This window comes from Astatotilapia calliptera, chromosome 12, assembly GCF_964374335.1.
Source record: "Astatotilapia calliptera chromosome 12, fAstCal68.1, whole genome shotgun sequence".
Taxonomy (NCBI): domain Eukaryota; kingdom Metazoa; phylum Chordata; class Actinopteri; order Cichliformes; family Cichlidae; genus Astatotilapia; species Astatotilapia calliptera.
Window position 1 is genome coordinate 38,072,715 of NC_137433.1, and position 21,672 is coordinate 38,094,386.

General features: G+C 42.7%; 1 protein-coding gene across 2 annotated transcripts in view; it reads right to left on the minus strand.

Moving 5' to 3' along the window:
- dmrt1 (doublesex and mab-3 related transcription factor 1) overlaps window positions 1–21,672 on the minus strand; it is a 36,105-nt gene continuing 14,433 nt past the window's right edge. The window contains exons 4-5 of one of the 2 annotated variants that reach the window (XM_026187525.2): window positions 18,865–19,039; window positions 1–453 (exon numbers count right to left, since the gene is read on the minus strand). In XM_026187525.2, coding sequence (XP_026043310.2) covers window positions 296–453; window positions 18,865–19,039 — 333 coding nt within the window. In that variant the 3' untranslated portion in view covers window positions 1–295. Of the gene's footprint in view, window positions 454–18,864; window positions 19,043–21,672 lie in introns of both variants that reach the window. The other variant, XM_026187523.2, reaches the window with a different exon arrangement.

Sequence of the window (21,672 nt, forward strand, 5' to 3'; positions counted from 1 at the left end):
TGCATTTAAAAAACCCACTTTATTTCTGTTTGGAAGAGTTGCTTCACGCTCAATCATCTGATCTTGATTAAAGCTAATCAAGGGTCTCACTGCATTGGCCAGTTAATTACATTGCGATACGTAACCCTGAACTGGATTTAAAATGATCTACAAATACAAGAACAGAGCTTTAGAAGGGAAACGTGCAGACAACGTGAAACTAGAGCGAACGATTAAACAGTTTTTAAAGAACATCAAGTTTCAGCTCGTCCGAGCTCGTAAAGCTTCTGTCGTGTGATCTTATCCTTTTCTTCTCTTATTTGGTGGCGCCGCCTTCGATGGAGTCGACGGTGAAGCCGTCAGCTTGGCTGCTGGCCTCGCACTCAGCCTTGGCGTCAACGTTAACCAGGGAGCTGATGGAGCGGCAGATCATGGTGGAGTCGTGACCAGCGGAGATGCTGCTGGGCGAGAAGGCTGCAGGAACAACACAGATGGAGAGTCAGAGATCTGCTGAGGAGCACCGAAGATCTCAGAGCAAAAATGTGCTTCTCTAAAGAGTCTGAACCCTTTGAGTCACCAACAAACGTCACATCGATTGACTTCATTAACATCAAACAAACCGAACAATGTCAGGGACTAAAACAACCACCTGGGTAGATAATGGAAACATTTTTTCTAATGACTCTATTTATGTTGATTATATAAAAGTCGGACGATGAAAAATAGACGCAGCAATGCAAAGCAACAACATTTTGTACCTGTCCAGGTAAGCTTGTAACCGCACTGGCAGTGTGCTGACAAATGAAGCTGTGCCCAATCGGACGCTGCTGTTCTGTGTTCATAATTTCATCCTCCCCCACTGGCTGAAATGCAGAGCCTCCACCCTGCTTTACAGTGAGCTGCAGACTCACTGTTGGACTGTTGAATGAATCGACTGAGAGGCTGATCCTGTGTCGGGTCTCTGCTGGATTTTGTTTTCCTGTTCATCTCCTGGACTGGACTGAAAATCGAGTGAACACGCAGCCAATGCCCGAAGAAAACTTTGAAAGACCTTCAGAAAGCCTGGAGAACTATCGCTCAAGACCACTTTAAAAATGATATTAAAGTATTAAAAACAAGAGATTATTTTTCATACAACTTTCCATAATCTTTGCTGCACCAACTACAAGAAGTCACAGAATTTGATTGAGGAAATTAAGGAGGAGTCGTTTTTCGATTAAAAACACTACAGCGGCACATCCAAAATGTTGTCACGATGGCTCCGATGACGACGTTTGCTGAGCTTTGCTCGACACATTTGATTATTAGATATTAAAACTCCTTCACACTGCAGTGACATGATAATAAACCGGGAAAAAACCCTGACAATCCTCAGATGGTTCACTTCACGTCTGACATCCAAGTACAAATCTCTTCCTCGGAAACTCCTTAAAGTCATTAATATGATAGATTCCTATTACGTCGTGTAGGTAGACAGGACAGCGCACATATAAAATAAACATGTCTCCGTGCTGTGAGGCGAGTAAACGAGAAGGACAACAGAAATACTACAGTGAGACAGACAAAACGGGACAGTAATCATCAGCTCTGCAGAATAAATGCTCCTCTCTGTTAGCCTCGATATAAATACGAGCGCACGGTGAAATGATTCCTGGCAAAGCCTGGGATTTACAGCAAATTGAATCAGCGAGCAAAAAGAGAAGACAGTGACCACAAAACAAAAGCATTACATCTTTTACAGTTAAGAGCGGAGCGATGTGCACCCGCCCATTTTAACACTCGCCCTGTAGCTGCAGCACAAACACTAACAGCAGACCTCAGGCTCAGTTATTAACAATGATCATTTTCACTGTTTGGTTTGGTTGTGACCTTTTCTACTCAGGTAACTGTTTCTGAAATGTTTCGTGTAGTTAAACTTTTAAATGTTCGAGCTTGGAGACGATGAATGAAAGAACTGCTGACAGTTTTGGTGCTCAGCTTTTGTTGTGTTTGATGTAACTGAGCAGTAGTATAAACTACATTAATTCAATTTTATTTATATAGCACCAAATTACAACAGTCGCCTCAAGTCGCTTTATATTGTAAGAAGCCATCGAGAAGCCCCAACAATCATATGACCCCCTATGAGCAGCACTTAGGCGACAGTGGGAAGGAAAAACTCCCTTTGAACAGGAAGAAACCTCCAGCAGAACCAGGCTCAGGGAGGGAAACATACAGAAGACAGTTATTATACCAAATCATTATAATCACTTATTAACTTAACAAGAGTCGTACATTTTTAAAAACTTGAACAGCTGATTTCCAAAACTTTAATTATAATTCAAATAAAAATAAATCAGTACATGAGTGGGAAAGGAAATCGTCACATCATCCAGCTCACGCACAACTTCACACCTGCAGCACCTGCAGAGAGCCAGGCTCCTCCCACCACTAGCAGATGAACACTGGACACTTTTACTGACGCAGAGGTCAGTAAAAGTTCCCATTTCAACAACATGGACGTACTAAACACATGTAAGCACACACATAAACTTCAACTATTAGCAGTAAGAGTATTTAAAAGTAGAATGGGAGGCAGAGCCTTCAGTTTTCAGGCCCCTCTTCTGTGGAACCAGCTTCCAGTTTGGATTCGGGAGACAGACACTATCTCTACTTTCAAGATTAGGCTTCAAACTTTCCTTTTTGCTAAAGCATATAGTTAGGGCTGGACCAGGTGACCCTGAATCCTCCCTTAGTTATGCTGCAATAGACGTAGGCTGCCGGGGATTCCCATGATGCATTGAGTTTTTCCTTTCCAGTCACCTTTCTCACTCACTATGTATTAATAGACCTCTCTGCATTGAATCATATCTGTTATTAACCTCTGTCTCTCTTCCACAGCATGTCTTTATTCTGTCTTCCTTCTCTCACCCCAACCAATCACAGCAGATGGCCCCGCCCCTCCCTGAGCCTGGTTCTGCTGGAGGTTTCTTCCTGTTAAAAGGGAGTTTTTCCTTCCCACTGTTGCCAAAGTGCTTGCTCATAGGGGGTCATATGGTTTTTGGGTTTTTCTCTGTGTGTATTATCGTATAAATATACAATTTTATGTATTTTATTTTATAGGCGACTGTTTTGATTTGGTGTTGTATAAATAAAATTGAACTGAAATCGAACAAGCTATGTCTACTAATAAAACAATAACATTAATGTGGCAGCAAACGCAATCATTCATCCCTGTTTGTAAAATGAATAGAAAGTGCTAATTTAACAGGATAAAAGTTGCGTTTCCCAGATCGAAGCAAGAAAAGTCGAACAGCCTTTTGATCACAGAATTACTCAATAAATATTTAAATATCGTTTTTACAATAGTATTAGTAACTTTTTTGTATAAATGCCAAAAAATACAAATAGGAAACAAAATCATGCCTTTTTAATTTAATAACATGTAATTAATAAAAGTAATAAATTAATAAATAATTAATGTTAAGATAATTAACAAAAAATTACTTTAAGGTACATTAAAAGATTTTGTTATTTTTTATTTATGTTATTTATTAATAAAAACCAAGAAAATAATCAGCTGCTTAATCCAGATGCTCCACACGTGTTAATCTGAGGATCGAGTTTACAGGAGAGAAGATGACAGATTAGAAGGTTCATCAGCTCCCAAAATACAATAAAACTATGAGAAATGTACACAGGTAATCAGATTACACAAGTCTACTGAATTCACAGCTTAAAAAAATATAAAACCTCCCTGCACTAGTGTGTGTGTGTGTGTGTGTGTGTGTGTGTGTGTGTGTGTGTGTGTGTGTGTGTGTGTGTTCTCCTCAGCAGTGGTGGGAGGAGAGAAGAGGAGTAATTTTTCTCCTCATTAACTTCCTGATTGGTTTCCAGTTTCTGCCCGTCTGCAGTTTGTCACCAGTTGTGAACTGGCAGCCCGATCGTTAATACTAATGTTTGTGTAGCTAAGTGCACTCAGCTCTTTCTCTTTTTTCCCCTCCATCCCTCAGCAATAACACAATAACTTGTGTGGCAATAACAGCGAGTGGGTGGGGGAGAGCGGCTGTGAATTAGCCTTCTCACTGTTAATTCGCCGCCTGTTCATCAGCAGGAAATCTATGGTGTAATTAAAGGCCGAAAGCAACCGGACGCGTTAGTTTCAGTGGGGACGTTAAATCACGACACACTGTAGTACACATGTTCCCAACTGCATCCGACTGTCCTCGGCTCTCCTGTTTAATTCAGATTAATGTCAGGCCGCTGCGACAGCAGGAAGCCGTGTTCTCAATTAGCCACATCACACCTGTTAATGACACTAATTAAATTAAACATATTCTTTATCTTGTCTATGCTAAATATTTGGAAGTGTGTGTGTGGAAACGTGTTACAGCAGTCAAATTAAACACAAAATCACAAAACTAAATAGATCAGAAGTGCTTAATTAAATAGAAAAGTTTAAAAAATTAAATCAAAATCCCGGGTCTGTCCTGAGACCTCCTCCCCCGCAGGTCATGGCCAGAATACCTCACTCAAGAGGCGTCCAGGGGGCATCCCAGTCCGATTACTGAACCACCTCAACTGGCCCCTTGTAGCAGCTCTACTCTTCGTCCCTCTTAAATGACCGAGCTCCTCACCACATCTCTACAGAGGAGTCAGGCACTCCTCAAACGAAGGTCATTTCTATCTGCAAACTCATTCTTTGGTCACTACCCAGCGCTCGTGAGCTTAGGCGAGGGAACATAAGAACATAGACTGACCGGTAAAATCCAAAGCTTTGCTTTTAAGCTCAGCTCTCTCTTCAAAAGAAAAGATCAATACAGCATTCGTGATGCCCCACGGCCAAAAACCATCTGTCAACCTCCGTTTCCACTCTCCTCTCACTTGTAAACAGGACCCTGAGATACTTCAACTCCTCTACCTTGGGTAACTGTTCCCTCACTCGGAGTGGCCACTCCACGAACCACGGCCTCAGACCTCGAGGTGATCATTCTAACTCCCGCCGCTTCACACTCAGCTGCAAAGCGACCCGGAGATTACATCCAATAAAGCCAACAGAACCACATCATCCAAGATATTCTGTCCATAATATGTTAATATGTGACACAGAGCAGCGCTGGTGAAGTCAAACAACCACGGGAAAAGTCCAACTTTTACAAACCAGGCACCTCATACCTCTGAAGCACCCCCCAAGGGATACCTCGAGGAACGCAATTGAATGCGTTCTCCAAGTGCACAAAACACGTGTTGAGTGGTTGAGCAACCTCCCACGACTCTCGAATATTCTGGAGAGGATGAAGAGTTGGTCCAGCTTCCACGACTGAAAATCGTCCTGAATCGGAGGCTTGACTAACGGACAGACTCTCCTCTCCAGTGTCCCAGGCACAGAGCTGGGGAGGCTGAGGAGTGCGAGCCCCCTGTGGTTGGTGCACACTCTCCAGCCCCCCCTTCTTAAATAGGGGGGTTGATAAAAGCTTAATACATAAAATCTATAAGTTGAAGACAGGCAGACAACTCCGGTTTCCTAGGTAACAATGTATAACCCAGCATGTCGTATTCAATCAGCAGAACCCTTCGCTCTCGTTCAAAGTTGCTTCATTTTCTGACCTCAAAGTTGGAAAAGTTTAACCTGGTACCGCCCACTTTGCATCTCCAGTGATCATCTATCATTGCGTCAAGTCACTGACGTTTGCCGACTGGATGGATGCTTGTTAACCAAACCAGCTCGCCAGCATTAGCTGATACAAACATGGGTGAAGAAAACAAACTAATGGGTGACGTCACAGTATCCATGGATACAGATAATTTTCATGTTATATATTTCATGCGTGGCCTCCAGAGAACTTTAAGCTGTAACTTTCATCTACATGTCTGATAGTAACAACCAAGAATATCCAGTCTGTCCAAAGTTCCCCTCCAGGCTGTAACAAACCGCCTGTGATGCTCAGAGTTCGTTCTCTGGAATGAACTTGTGCCCTTTTCTCACTCACTCAGCACTCTATATAAGATTTCCAAACTATTAAACAGTCTTTGTGTGGATTAACAAAAGGAAGCTTTTTTAACCTCCCACTTGTCCTGCTAAGAGAGGGAGGGAGGGTGTGAATGGAGGTACAATCACTTCTGCTGCTGCCAAAGCAGGGAACAAAAGCCCAGATGTGAGAGGAGATGGTAATTCAGTCTGATCCTCCGAGGATAAGCTCGCTCTGTGGGTTTCATGCTCCACACTCATCTCCTGTACACAAGGGTCATGTGGGTAGATAACACTTAAGTAAACACACACACCCTGTATGTGCATGCTTAGCTCTGCCTTCAACTGTACTGATTGTCAGGGGAGTTTATGTATCTGAGATAAATACCTACTTAGCACAGGATCTAAATTTGCAGAGATCATTTCACATCAACGAGGCCGATCTTATCGCTCATTAACAAAGAAAATAATTCATCTAACTGGGACTTGAAACCTGCTAACAGCTTTGTGAGCCTTTAGGTCAGTGAATCTCAAACATTTCTGTATTTTTAACGAATTTCTTTTAAAAGGCAATTGTTTACTTTAAGTTTGTGATGTGTGGAATTACCTGACTATATGTTCCCTGCATTGGTCACTGCTACCCTGACAATGATAAGCGGAAGAGAATGGATGGATGTTGCATTGCTGTCTGTAGTAATGTTTGTGCAACAGCAGCTAACAGCTGATTCTAAGATGTCATCACATCACAGCGTCTCTGCCTCTGTTTGATAGGTAGTTGTTAGCAAGTCAGATGGAAAGTAACCAGCTGACCTAGCCCGGTTCTGTAGGATTAATAATCAGATGTATCGTGTTAGCAGTTCTAACATTGGGCTTTCTTGGAAAACTAATTTGACATTGTGTGTGGAGTATGTAGAGAAGAACCCAAATCCAGAACATGTTGGTGGAAATGGAAAGTCCAGAATTAAATAATGTCCAGCTTAGCTTGGACAAACAGCAAGAACATCAACAGAAAATTTGCGATAACGATATAACTGACGATATAATTGATGCGAGACAAAATACAACTCCACAACTTTACTAGCGCCAAAAAACCCATCCATTTATTTTCACTTAAACAAGCAGCTGTTTTTTATGTGCATTGAAGCTATATAAAAATGTAACAGTGCAAATGCAAATTCCTTACTGAAAGTTTAACCAAAGCCATTTCCAGTAGACATGGGCTGGCATATCCAGAGCATAACCATGTATAATATCCACTGAAGTTAAAAAGAGGTGCTTTGCTACATTAAACTGCAGTGTGCCAAATAAAAAAGTCAAATATGTATTTTTCGGCCCATAAGGTGCACGGGATTATAAGACACATTAAGCGAAACAAAGCAGTCAGATAAATTAAACTTTATTAAACTCATTCTTCTTGCTTCCTCCACTTCTGTACCATTGATTCATTAATGCTGTATTCTATCACAGCTGCTCTATTCCCATGTTGTTGCAGTATATTAATGACTAACCTCGTATTGTGGATGGATTGCCTCAGTTGTTCTTCTGACTGAAGTTTGGTCCGTTTACAGCATCCTGCCATGCGACTGTATTTGTCTCTAACTATCAGGAACCTTCACGTTAACTTTTATCGAGTGGAAAAGTGTTAGCGTTCATCCTCCAGCTTCACTGTTTATGTTATGCTAACATAGCTGAGTCGCTAGCGATCACGTAGCACATCATTATATAGCAGCTAGCCCAACTTCAGTAACTTTACAAACGTCACTGCTGTTTAGTTTCCTGTCTTCATTTATGTTGGAAGTGATAGCAGAGCTGTACGTTTGAATTTTTTCAGAAATCTCTCAGTCAGAACATGCTACATCATGCTTAGGTAACTAGCGAAACTAGCGAGCTAACTTCCGCTAACTTCCGCTAACTTCTAACTCCGTTAAATGTAATAAATTCTGTTTTCATGGATGCCTGGATGCTAAACTTTATAGTTACACCTGGTAAAGCAGCAATGCTGATCGTTTTATTAAAGATGAAAGAATTTAGACAGTTTTTAACTCTCAGTGATGCTGCAGTGTTCGTTTGACTTTGGGACCTGTAGGATTACGGAGTTTAGGACCCAGATTACTCCCAGAGTTAGGAGCACCTTAGTTCGACAAATACGACAACAACGACGGCCACTTGCATGTTCTACAAAAAATGTGCTTTGTTGTGTATCTGACGGACAAACACCAAACCAGTTCCACATCACTGAAGTTGCACCATTTTTACAAACCAATTCTGGTTCATCCGTTTCACTCAACGATCGGCCATGTGCGTATGAAAACATCATTTTCTTATCGTTGCCTAACATTGTACCAGTATTACCGTGAACTGTATAATATGGCCCAGCCCTAATTAACATACACATGCACAAGGAAACAGAAGGGAGCAAAGAACACAGACTGTGTGAGACAGAGAGAGCAATAACAGAAACACCAGGGGAGGTTACCTCTGCATAAATTATGATAGAAATAGACATGAACCAAAACACGAGACAGCAACTAAACTAACACTCCTGACAAAAACAAACAAACTGAAAAATCAATCTTGTCTTAATCCTGATTTAGAATAACAGACAAGAACACATTAATGATATATTAAGAGAGAACAGCTGCATGACTCGACTAGATCCAAACTCTTGTCTCTGCAGCAGATGACTCAGCCTTGATACTTTGGCTCTCACTTTCGTAACTTTTAACTGCAAAGGAGACACTGTTCAGTGTCTGCAAGCTGCAAGTTCCCCGCTACTGTCGACTGCCTGAAAGCGCTTTCTGTCCAGGGACAGCAACACTTAGTGGAGGCTGTTATCAAGGCAGCAAAAATTCAATCTTACGAATGAAGAGTTGCCTGTCACATGACAAGGTTGACCTGGGATTAAATGGCTCCCATTAAAAAGATACGAGCTGCAGCTTAAAAAAAGCGCCTGGCCAGTTTGAGAGGGTCCCGTGTGTGTCCAACTGAGGACAGCCCATGTAGGGATGGATGCTCCCCGTATGGGCGCTCGGCTCCTCATCATCAGGCGAGCAGCAGGACTTAATGGCCCGGAAAACTCAGTCAAAGAGCAGTCAGGCAGGCGGGCTTTAAATACTGAGCAGTGAACAGTGGAGGCTCATGACACTCAGCTGATGTTCACAGTGCAGACCTTCACCCTCGGCTTTAAACCACCTGGCTTTTCTGTAGGAGCCCTAACTCTGCAGGCTGGACAATCATTTTAATCTAACAGTCTAAAATGTATCAGTTTATTTAAAAAAATGCTCGTTTCACTTCTTTGACATCACATAATCCATATTACTGTTTGCATTACAGCTGATCAAAAGACATCATCTTAAATGTTTTGGAGCCTTTAAACCTGACAGAATGTATGTGTCAGTCATAATTTCACACATTTCATTGAACTTTTCAATTAATATTATGCCAAGCAACAGACTAAATGCCCACTATGGCGTCCCACTTATTTAGACTTCAGAATTAGAGTACTTTAATAACCCCTAAGGTAATTATGTAACTTATCAAGTTTATAAACTACTAATCCAGATTATGGAAAGAAATCCACATCTGAAGGGAGACAAAAAATCTTTTTCTCTTTTCTTTTTACTTTGAGAGAATTTTTCCCCACAAAGTTTAAAGAATTAGTCCAAATGAAGCGTTTCAAAGCCTCCCCGTCCTGCTGTGGAAGCAGTCGCAACAAAAAGACACAACATCGAAGGGAAACCAGAACACTGAAGCTAACAGAGCCTAAGGACAGACTGCTCTTTGTTTTGGTTGTATGATTATATTTGTTCTTTTTCTCACAACACAAAGACGAGCCTTGAGCCCCCCCACATATATGTGTGTGTACAAATAGAGCCAGCACTGCTGAAACAAACCACACCTCGCTCTGCACTGTGACTGCTGCTGACAGTCCGTCACTGCCTGAGCTACTGCTATTTCACATCAAACATCTTCAGAGTCAATAATAACTTTTGCATTTTCATGAATCAGGACTATTTGTTTTCTTGTCTGTACCGTTAAATACATTTATCACTCTCACCTTGTTAATAAATAGCTGTTAAGATAATTGTTCAAAGGGATGCAGAGGATCAGAAAACACTTAAAGGCTCATTATTGGTTTGTTTTGGAACCAAACCGAGACAAGGCCACGGAGACTGTCGGGGTCAAAGGCTAATTAAGCAGAGAGAAACCTTTGCTCCGGCATTGTTAACCAATCTGTCCCCAGTGAAGATGACTGCCACAGGGGCGTGACGCAGCCCTCGTCCCTATGCTAAATCTCCATTTCGGCTACTGTGCCCCATCAGCTCACAAAATGGCCCGTCAGTCCATCGCTGGGCTGCCTGACATGATCCATCGAAGAGTTATGGATATGCAATAATGAGCTGAGGTGGCCGATCGATATTTGCAGGACTTCTCTATCATTACATTTTAAACAAGAGATTCATTGTGAGTCGACAGGGTAAGAAAAATGCCAAAGTAAAGGACACAGGAAGAGTGAAATATATTGCTGTGGATAGGAGGACGCCTCTCACGGGTGCTAAAGCTGCCAGATGTGTTTATCCGAGTCGCTCGGCTGTTTCGGAGAGCTGCCACGGCCGCGTCATTTGTCAGCCGCTGCTGATGCTCAAAACAACGCGAGGAAAGAGACTACACGAGCACCATTAAGTGGGAACGCAGCATAGTAGGAAACAACATCCAAGAAGTCGTTTATATCCGGAGAACATTTAGACATAAGTCATGTTTGCATTTTGAGATTAGCTGCGTAGAACCATCAGGTTAGAATCTAGATTAGGAGACAAAGTCATTTTTCAGTGTTTAAGAACCTGAAATGCCACCATAATACAGGACTTCATTAAAAAGGCTATTCTTATTATTAATGTTAATTAGGATATAATTTTACAAAAATATAAACACCAGTCCTAAACATATACATAACCACATCACAAATGTGAATGTCAGCTTCCTATTCTTTCTATTTAAAAGTAAAACAGGAAAAAAAAATCAGTGCACCAGGTTTTTCATTCATGAAAACAAACTCAAGGCAACCGAACGAGAACATCAGGACCTTTAATCGCTTTTAGAGTTAACTGTCTAAAGCTTTAAGATCTCAGACGATATAAGTGAAAGTACAACAGAAAACATGACAAAAATGTGTATTTTCTGAGTGAATAAGTGTCAGACATTTAGGTCTCATTATGTAACTGTGGCTCAGAAACGCTTCAGTCTGATTGTTCTGTTTGCTCACCGGGTCGAGACGCTGCCGCTAATAAAGTTCCTGAACTATAGATACAAACTAAAGCTAATCCAAACGTCCCGAGCAACAAAGACCGATGCAGCACATCAAAGAAAATCAAAGATGAAACAGCAGCCAATAGGATCACATTTCATCTCCTTTTAAGCCCCTCAGAGCAGGACAATGTGTGTGTGTGTGTGTGTGTGTGTGTGTGTGTAAGAGGGAAAGAGAAATAGAGAGTGAGGGGAAGAGGACATAAACTACACAGCCCTGGCCATTTAATGTCTCCACAGCCCCAGGCCTGTGTTAATGGTGGTTGTACAACGCATTACAGCGGTGCTTGTGCCCCGAGCAGACAATTACGCCGGTATTTAGCCCGTCCACGGCCCCGCGGGCTATCAGGGCACTTAGCACCACGGCAAAGTGTGGAAGACAACCTGACAGGACACGCAGGACTTTTCTGTAAGCAACGGCCGCTCAGTCAGACACGCTGATGACGGGAACACTGCGGGGACTCTCAGAAACAAACAGCAAACAAAACGTATTCTGAAAAACTGCAAAGATCACAACGTGTTTATATTCAAAGAGGTGACCCAATTAATAACCAGGGTTACTAAAATTTTAATTTGTTGTTAAAAGTGTGTGACCCAGAGTTTTCTGTTTTTTAAAGCTGGTAATTACTGAACAGTTGCATCTTTTCTTTTTCCTGTCCAATCCTGTCACTGCCCACTTTACTGACGAGTGTATTTTTAACCAAGCAAACACTTTTCTGACATCAGCCATTAAATGAATAAACTTTGCTCCGGCATTGTTAACCAGTCTGTCCCCAGTGAAGATGACAGAGGCGTGACGCAGCCCTCGTCCCATTTCAAAGTTTTCATTCATTGTGTGGTTGAACTGTAGGCTGGTTTCTATTGTTCAGGTGAACGTATGTAGCCAATGAGCATACGCATAAAGAGGGAAGTGTTCCTCTGTATTTGGAACCACAACGATCGCCCCCTGGTGTCTGATCGAAAGAATGCAGGTTGAAGGCGTCTCCATGTTGGCTTCGGCTCAAGTTGAGCACCTGCAGACATCCAATAGGGACATCCACTCCCAGTGACATCAGAAAGATCCATGTGTGGAGAGCATGGACTGAATTACAGCATTTAGAGCAAAAGAACAAAACAAGGAAAAACACAAGAGTCCAATTTGAACTCACATATTTTAATCTGAAGCTACAATCACAGTATGTCCCTGTTTTTTATTTACTAAACAACACCCCGGCTTTTTCCTGTGTGTCACAGAAATCTTACAGAGAGCTTTAAGCTCCATAATCAATACAAAACTTCTGCTTCCTGCAGCAACCGTTTGTTTTTGAGCCAATGAAACAACACGGAGCTGAGTGATGCTGTCAGCCTGTCAGTGACCAAGGAAATGAACTCTGGCTGCTACATGACATGAAACAGCACTCCCTCTGAAAAGGTCACCTCCTGGGTTTCAGGTACCCATTTGTTTCAGGTTTAATAAATCCAAAAGAGCGAGAGGCCCTGCCGACATCTCGGGAATGAGTGCGGCCCGAGTGTGTGTGTGTGTGTGTGTGTGTGTGTGTGTGTGTGTGTGTGTGTGTGTGTGTGTGTTCTTAACCCTTTTTGTATGTGAGTGTAAAGAAATCTGATCTGAAAGCAGGTAAAGCCCATTTTACACACGACACAAAGAAACTTACTAACACCAATCTCCCTGCCGTTTGTTTCCCCGCCTGTTGCACGAGGAGGAGGGGAACGCCCGAAACGCCAGACTTTATACGCAGTAACTCACGTTGGCGTACAGTAGAGTGTAGACCGAAGCAAGAAAAATCAATAGAATATCATCTAGAAAGATAGTAATGGATTTCTAACTTAATGGGCTTACACAGGTCTATCGATTAGCAGGATTAACATCTGCAATAGCTCAACAATCTGATTTGCATTTAAATGACTGCACGCCGCGCTGACACCAATATAACAAAAACAGACAAACGTACAGTCAGGCGGGCGAGGTCTAAAAACAGAGTCGGAGGAGGTGGAGGGAAAGTTGCTGACAGCTCGCAAACTTTGGGCTCTCGTGAATTTTGAAAAAGTCTACACAAGGACAAAAAAGAAAGAACATAAACACCGACGGACCGGGCGCGCGGCTGTCTCCCGTAAGACCGAAACCGCCATAACTCTTTTCGGGCAGCTCATCTGAGCCTCCTCGGATAGATCTTAGCGAGGAAGCGGGGCGGGTGTTTGCGGTTTGTGTGTGTCTATATGGAGTGATGAGGGGTGGGGGTAGCGCGAGGTGAGATGTTGGGAGGGCAGCGAAGTGGGGTGGGAGTTTGATGGACTGCACTGTCACCTCCCGCTCGGCGATTTACGGCGGCGGGGCTGCTGACGAGCGCGGGGCAGTAAACAGGCCGGCCGGGGGCGTATTTCACACAGAGCTGGCTTTTATGAAGAACACCGGGACGGCTCTACCCACAGCTCCGCCCGGACCGCCGTGACGGATGGAGAAAGACGCATGACAAGCTTCATCATTGTTTGTAAATCTTAACTGTTCCCGCTCACTAACTCCAGAAGGCAATTTTGCGGAGACAGCGGGGCCTGCGAAGGGGGAGGGCGAAGAGGGGTGGAGGAAGAAGAGGAGGAGGCGAGGAGGGGAGGGGAAAGGACAACGTGGCACTCCTGAAGGTTATTTGGATCTCTGTATTTGGCCAAATGATTAGCCTTATCCTGGGAGGGAGATAAATCTGACAGGGTGCTGCTTGGCTGCCAGGTGGAAGGGAGGGCAGCGAGGCTCCCCGCTCACAGTCATTTCCTCCTCATCGACTGATCCCGAGATGCACCAGATGCACGTTCAGCCACAGCAAAGCCGTTTCTGAAATGCAGACCTGAAACCAGGACGTATAACCCAGATTGTGTCTCTATCACCAAAAGCTAAAAATGACTGTTTGACTTTAGCTCAGTGAAAATGTCCAATTTCAAAGAGGCGTCGTTAAAGTGTTCAGTTTATTCAGTAAACAGTCCAAAATCAATATGTGAATGGAAGAAAATTAACCTCAACTATTTATTTATAAATGTAAAAGCTAATTGATTACTTATTAACCTTAAATTGAGTCATTTTTTCAGTTTTTCTTGCTGGACTGCTTCTGGTTACTGCATGAAGCAAAACAAGTTATTTTATGTCAATTATTGGACTTTCTGTCTTAGAAGTAACACATTTTTTGATTAATGATTAATCGACTGCTGTTATAATAATTAAAGTTCTTGTCCAAAAGTTATCTTTAGGAAAAGAGTGGATTTCATTGATTACACTGAATATTTCTGTTTAAATACGACGACAGTAATGCTGTGACCGTTAGCTGAGACTAAGCTCACGGTACAAACGATGATGTCATTCTTAACAGGCTGGTCCATGATGAAGCGATCTGATCTGCAGTAAAAATACATTTCACCCTGTTTCTGTTGTGCATCCCTCTAAAGAAAAACAAGTTATGAACCCGACCATCCATTTTCCTAAGTGCTTGTCAGAAAGCAGGAGCCTATTTCAGCTGCTGTGGAGCGAGGGGGGGGGGGGGGGGGGGGGGGGGGTCGCTGGTCTGTTTCAGGGGTAGCACACGAGTCACACCTATGACCAGTTCAGAACCACTAAGTTTAACGTGTCTTTGGACTGTGGGAGGAAGAAGAGAACTGTAGAAGAGTGAGCAGACATACAAGTCTGTAAAGGTCTCGGCCGGGCGGTGGATTTGGAATCAGGACCTTCCTGATGTGAGGCCACAGTAGTAACCGCTGCACCCCTGTGCACCTGAAGGGATGAACCAGAACCATGGCTGTGAACTGAGGTCCAAACCAAACTGTCACAGGACACAGACGTTTTCTCTTCCTCATCATTTGAACTCCAAATGAGCAAAACTCCAAATCAGAAACATGATTTTACACCAAAACAACAAAGAAAACCAGCAGTCACCTGCACCTTGCATCACATCTCTTTATTACAAGCCTTTATTTCCAGTCTAACGACGGCCAACTTCACTTCCATCAACATCAAGTTTTCATGTTCTCAGGAAGTGGCAGATAAAAAACATTTTTTATCTGCCACTTCCTGAGCCTCTGATGATGGAGTTGTGTATAAAAGTGTTTATAATCCTGAAACGGTTGATGCAGTTGTTGAAGCCAAGCTGAAAGTGTTCACTTCTTGGCAGTTTCAGTTGACATGCACACAGAGCCAAAGCTACAAAAATGGTCATTGTCCAAAAACTTGCTGATAAGATGTGAACGAGCCTCAGCAGACATCAAGGCCGCGGCCTGACACATGCACGCTGCCGTTTACAGAAGCACAGGAGTGATCTAACAGCCGACATATTAAACGCAGCCTTGTCTGCAGAAACACGCTTTATCTTCCAGCTCTGGGAGACACGGCGCACACCCACACACCAAGTTTGGTTGTGTCTGAACTAAGCAAGCATGATGACAATAAGCTGAGTCAAGGAAAAACATTCTCCACCCAACAGGCCTCCCTTTTAAACGCTTAGTTATTCCTTCTGAGAACCACATTATCAGAGCCTGTGCAGCAGTAGCTGCAGTATTAGCCCACAGCAGACCCCACTCACCCCACCGATGGAAGCAGATATCCTTCATCCTTCTTCCTGTTAGTGAGTCTGTTCCTGTGTTTTTATTATAATGCGCCATCATCTGATTAACAGCAAACACGTGTCAAGTGTTTCAACATCCAATATTCCCTAATTGGAATTCTGCCGGGTGGATGGGAGTGAACATTTTGAAAACACTGGTTTTTGTACCCGAGGAAGGTCGGCTGAAGTGAAACATGATTTAATAAAATATGAGAAACGAGACAGCGTGGGGAGGTTCTCGGTTTATCTTTACTGTAGCACTGATTTTACCTTTTTACAATAAAATGAAGATCTAAACAAGCAAACGATAACATCTGATGGAGACTAATTTATTAGTCAATAGTCTGGGCTAGCAACCTCCTTTCCTCGCATGCTAACCAACAGTTTAACGCAAAAACAGCACTTCAGATGAGTGTTTTATGTCCCTGATGTGTTGGAGGAGAACAGGTACCTGGGCTGAGACAAGCAGGCTCTGTTTCCTGTGGCAGCTCAGATGCTTCAAGCAAAATTACATTTGTAAGAGAGTAGTGCAGATGTCACCAGGACGAACACTTAAAATCCTGAAAACGCCATCAATGTTGTTTCTGTTCTGTAGTGTTTGTACTGAGGTGCAGGGACAAGTGTTCAAGTCTGTCCTTACAGCTGAATCAGAAGAAGGAAGTGCACAAGCACAGGAAAAACAACACAGCTCAAAGACCTGCATCCAGAATTTGTGCTGCACGAGTTCATGATTCCCTGAGATGCACATTTTTGTGTGAGACAGCACAGTGTCGATGTGGAATCAATCAAAATGTTTGCAGCAGCTAACATTAAACACATAAAGTAACTGTAACGTTAGCAGTGTACTCACAGTCTCTGTCATTTCAAATAAACCATCAACCTTCGTGTCAGTGTTAAATGACAGCTCTTCTTTGCACTGCTCTGTGCCTCCCTCTGCTATACTGAGCCACTTTAATGTCTTTGGGGATCTGCTGTGCTGTTTTTATTACATTCAGTAAGCCACCAAGGCCGTTTCTGTATCTTTAAAAACACATAAGCTCATTTAATTTCTAAAGTTTAGAAGCTAAAAATTCGATTAATTAAAAAAAACGTCTCCAGGTATATATGCAAGTACACGCTTCCTGATGAGAGAAACCACAGTAAAGGTGAAAGAACCGACTGAGGCAGGCTGATCCTCTGCCTCTAACTGCGGGGCCACCCACAGAGAGCGTTGTTATCTTGTAATGGAGCATGGCGATTCACAGCAGGGGGCTGACGTGGGACCCCCACAGGAAAAGGACAGGTGAAAGTCATAAACAAATACAGACACAAGGAGAGACGTGGGGGTCTTTAGGTTTGCGATGCTGGTGCTGTCAGCGCTCCGATTCATTGAAAGAAGGATATTTATGTTGTACTGTTGATGCGCTTCCCCTATATCCTTTATATATGAGCAATAACATACAATACAACCTTCATCTTTAGTTCCTTAAAAATAAAACAAACCCAGTTTTTAGATGTAAGCACGAAGGGAACTGAGTGTTATATTCACAGTGTTAAAAATCTCTGCAACCAAGGTGCGTCTATGACTCATTTTCATTCATTTCCTATCATTAGTTATTATTAATCTCTGGCTCTCCTCCTCTGCGTGCCTTATGTCTCCCTTTCCTTCACACCAGCTGTCTTCCTGTTAAAAGTCAGTTTTTCCTTCCCACTGTTGCCAAGTGCAAGGAAGGAAAAATGGATTATCCTGTGCCAAAGAGTGCCAGAAATAGTTAAAAGAAAACTTGATTTTAATTTAAGGCTTTATAGAAGTGAATCTCTGCAATGTGCAAAGGTTTATATGAGACAAACACACGAGGAAAGAGGAAAAAGAGATTTTTTTATGCTAATTGCTACAGAATTTATGTAACCTACAGGTTTATGATTCTACATATATCTGAGGATCACAAAAATGAGGCAGGTGTGGATTAGAACAGCTCAGATCTGTACAGGTAACAGGTGTGAAAGAAAACGCCGATAATCATGAAACAGATACAGAAGACGACCGTCCAACAGTCTGAGTTTAACACTGACTCAGACGCAGCTCCATCACAGGAACTCAGAGAGACACCTTCTGTCAGGGTGTGTGGAGACAAATGAACAAAGACTGAGCACTCAACGCAACAACAGCACCAACAATCACAAAACAAACGACACAAAAGGCAGACACTTCAAATTAAAACAGGAACAAAAACAGTCCGAGATCCTTGGAGGGAACAGAAACTACAACAAATAATAAAAATCATAACACAAAATCAAGACATCAAACCCTCAATGCCTCAGTCAAACCAGCCTTTGCACTCCCACTGTGCTCGTGCAAATGTGAACCTCTGCATGCTGCAGTCCTCTGTTACTAACAAGTTTATCTGAGAGTTGTTAAGATTATGTCGTGTGCTCTCTGAACACATTTAAATCTAATAACGACGTCCACTGCAGAGCCAGAATCCTGATCTGAAGCTTATCCTGCCTGAAAACCATCAAACAGCAAATCCTTTAAATGTCCTTAATTTCCATTTGGCCTTATTAGTCGAGCAGCCTCCCTCTATCTCTTCTGCTTTATGCTGGATCTTCTCTCTTATCATGCACTTACATGCAGTCTTTACAAATTCCAAAAACACTGTGCTGAACATGTGAAGCAACACACACACAATCTGATGAGCCCACATTCACAGGCATGAGAAAGGCACAAAATCCAAGCCACCTCCGTCAGCAGCTACGTTAAGAAGAGATCAGCGTCTGAGATTGGCAAGTGCCAGAAATCGAGAGCTGCAGAGATCAGGGGATCAAATCTACTTCATCTTTAAACATGCCAAAAAGAAACAGAGCAGTACTGTTTTTAACTTTGTAGCTTCAGAAACGCTCGGGTCAGACCTGCTTTCACAGAACTGCATCAGAAGCAGGAAGGAAAAAAGTTTAGTCAAAGTAAAAAGTGCATTTTATGGCGCTCTGGATTCGAGTGCAATCCTCCCTTCCATGTACTGTTGATAAAGTCTGGGTAAAGGTTTATGGAGCCTGAGAAGTGTGTTGTTGTGTGTCACTCACAGGCTGCCATGGTCTCAGAGCAGCTGTTATTGCTGTCATCCAGGCTAAAGAAGGGTGGCACACAGGTGGTGGAGCCCAAGCCCTGAGTCAGGTAGGTGGCTGCTGGGTAGTAGGAGTGCATGCGGTACTGAGACGACACGTTGTGGCTGGGCAGGCGGCCATCGCCATGAGGCATCTGCTTTATGCAAGTAAAACACAAAGACAGGCACTTTTAGATTGAAAACATACAAACACTGCATGCTGTGGATAAACAGCAAAGCTCCAGAAAGTGGAGGCCTGGAGGTCCTCCTTAATCCACCAAAGATCTGAATTAAGGTCAGTCTTCATATTTAGGAGCTGACCCATGGTTGAAGGTGTGGTATGAGGATTAAATAGCTCTCCATAAAAGTTCATGTTGGGGTCCCCGCTGGGCAGAAACAAAACCATCATATGACAAGATGACGACAGAAAAAAAACACGAGACTAGAAACAAAATGTTTTAATTATCGGATATTAAATATGATATTAAATATATATTTTTTGCCTCCAGACAAACAAAACCTAAACAGATCTGTAACATTTGTTGTGTGCAGTTATTTATCTGCTTGTTTACTCTTGGATCAGCTGGTTGTTGGTTCCAAACATGTTTGTTGCTATTGGGGAAGTTGCAGAGCGCCCTCTGGTGGACAAACTATACAACATCACTCATAACAGAGTTGAAGGGTGTTTCTGTTGCTTCTTTTTAATTGTTTGTTATAAATGCGATAATGACAGATTAGCAAACAGCTAAAATTAACATCAGTCTACATTTGGTTTTGCTAACGACAAAAATGTCCTGATCTTAAATGCTCACACTGAAATCTTAGCTGCACACAAGGGGATTTCTTTCTGAGGTGTTTGAATAGTTTCCGTCTGAGCTGATATCTTGGTAGCTACATGATGAATTAAAAAACTGAGCTTAAAGACATGCTGATAAAAACTGGAGATTTTCATGGGAACTGTTCAAAAGAACAAAGAACTGTTCCGGCTTTAAAAAGTCTTTCCTGTGACTTTTGCTCTGTAAGTCAAACACCAGCCGTTGGTTCAACAGAGGCTATGCGCCTTACTGGGGTCACATGATCTTAAGATCTGCACTTTAAATAAAGGTTTTATATAAAATACAGTTTATTTCCTGCAGCTCTGTGAGGTTACAGTGGTTTACACTGGCTTTATGACTTTCATCAGAACATCAGAGCCCGCTAACACCACCACTGGATATATTTATAATACAATATAAACGCCGCTGTTGTGTGAGTCCACTCACAGATTCTGACTGTAAAATCCTTCATCTCATACATCCGATTTTCACAGGCAACACTTTAACAACTCGGAGTGACAGAAAGAAATACAGCCGTAAAATAATATATGACAGAAAATTAGCAGTGTGTGATTTCACAGGCCCGCGGCTTGTTCTCAAAATGGGCAGCAACACCCAGAGCTGGCTTTCCTCAGTCCTCTGAAAACTTTAAAACGAGCTGTCTACTCAGCAGCAAGGCCGCCTCGCTGAGGGTTTTCAATTTCATTTTTATGGAATTTGATTTCTGTCAGGCTGTAATACGTCACCCGTATTGTCCACACCATCGGTTCTGCGACAGCTTTATAAACTGTTATTTAAGCTACACTCGGCTCCTGTATTAGGCCGTGAAAAATACAATACAGATTGGAATTGGAGTCTTGAAAGTGCACCGCGCTGATGGTTAAGCGGGACACACGGAGCACCAAACAAAACTGGCAAAGTTGCTCGCCGAGGCTGAGTTTTTCCATACGTTTACATCCAGAGGCGGCGAGCACATCCCCGGGTTCAGCACGATGCCACAGTGTGTAGCTAACTGTCCACATCATCTGACCTGTCATCAAGTCAGGTGATAGTTTGTGCCACTTTGTAAAAAGCAGGACTTTAAATTAGCTCAGTGTTGGTGTTCTCACACAAAGAGACAAATGGTGTTCAAACATATTTTCCCCACAGATGATTAATAAACCTTCGACAGCAGCTGGATCCACCAGCCACCAATCAGGCTTTCACAAAGCTGTGGGGGGTTATGGAGTGATAAATGGGAAGCTGAAGCTGGAAGCAACACCAACGAAGAAGTGAGGAGAAATGATCACAAACAGGTTCAAAATGTGTCGGTTAAAATAATGAAAGCAGCTCAAAACACCCAGATGATAACAGCTGCCTGGGATGTCCTTCAGACACGCGACCATAATCAGGCTGGTTATTCACACCGACCACGTGGTTATGCCCGGAGAAATCTGAATACCACTGCTTTATCAGATTATTTCCAGTTTACTGTGTTTTTCTGTGAACAGTGTAGGTTTTCATTCCAAATGTTTATGATTATGTGCTATAAATAAACTGTGTGTGTCCTCGTCAGTCAAAGTGCAGCTTCACCCTAACACGCTCACCTAAAGCATCAAACTTTGGAAACAGAAACAAAAACATGTCCTTCAGTGATAAGAGTTGAATTAAGTCACACAGTCAAGCTTAACTTTAATTCCAGGCTGATCAGCTGATCGCAGTGCCAGCTGATACCCTTCTTCTATCTTACTGATGAATCTAATAAAGTGTCCAATTAACCTGCAGTAACGTCTCCACGGCTGCCTTCAGTCATGCTGGTTTGCAGCCTGCTATCATTCTCACTGGTGCTCGCTCAGGTCTGTACAGAGGTCGCGCTGCTGTTTCTTAATCTTTTCCACATGCACGCATGAAACTTTTTTTTGCAGTAATTTAACCCGTTATTGTACTAAATTCAGTAACGCCATTACAGGTACAAATGTGCTGCTGTTTGCATT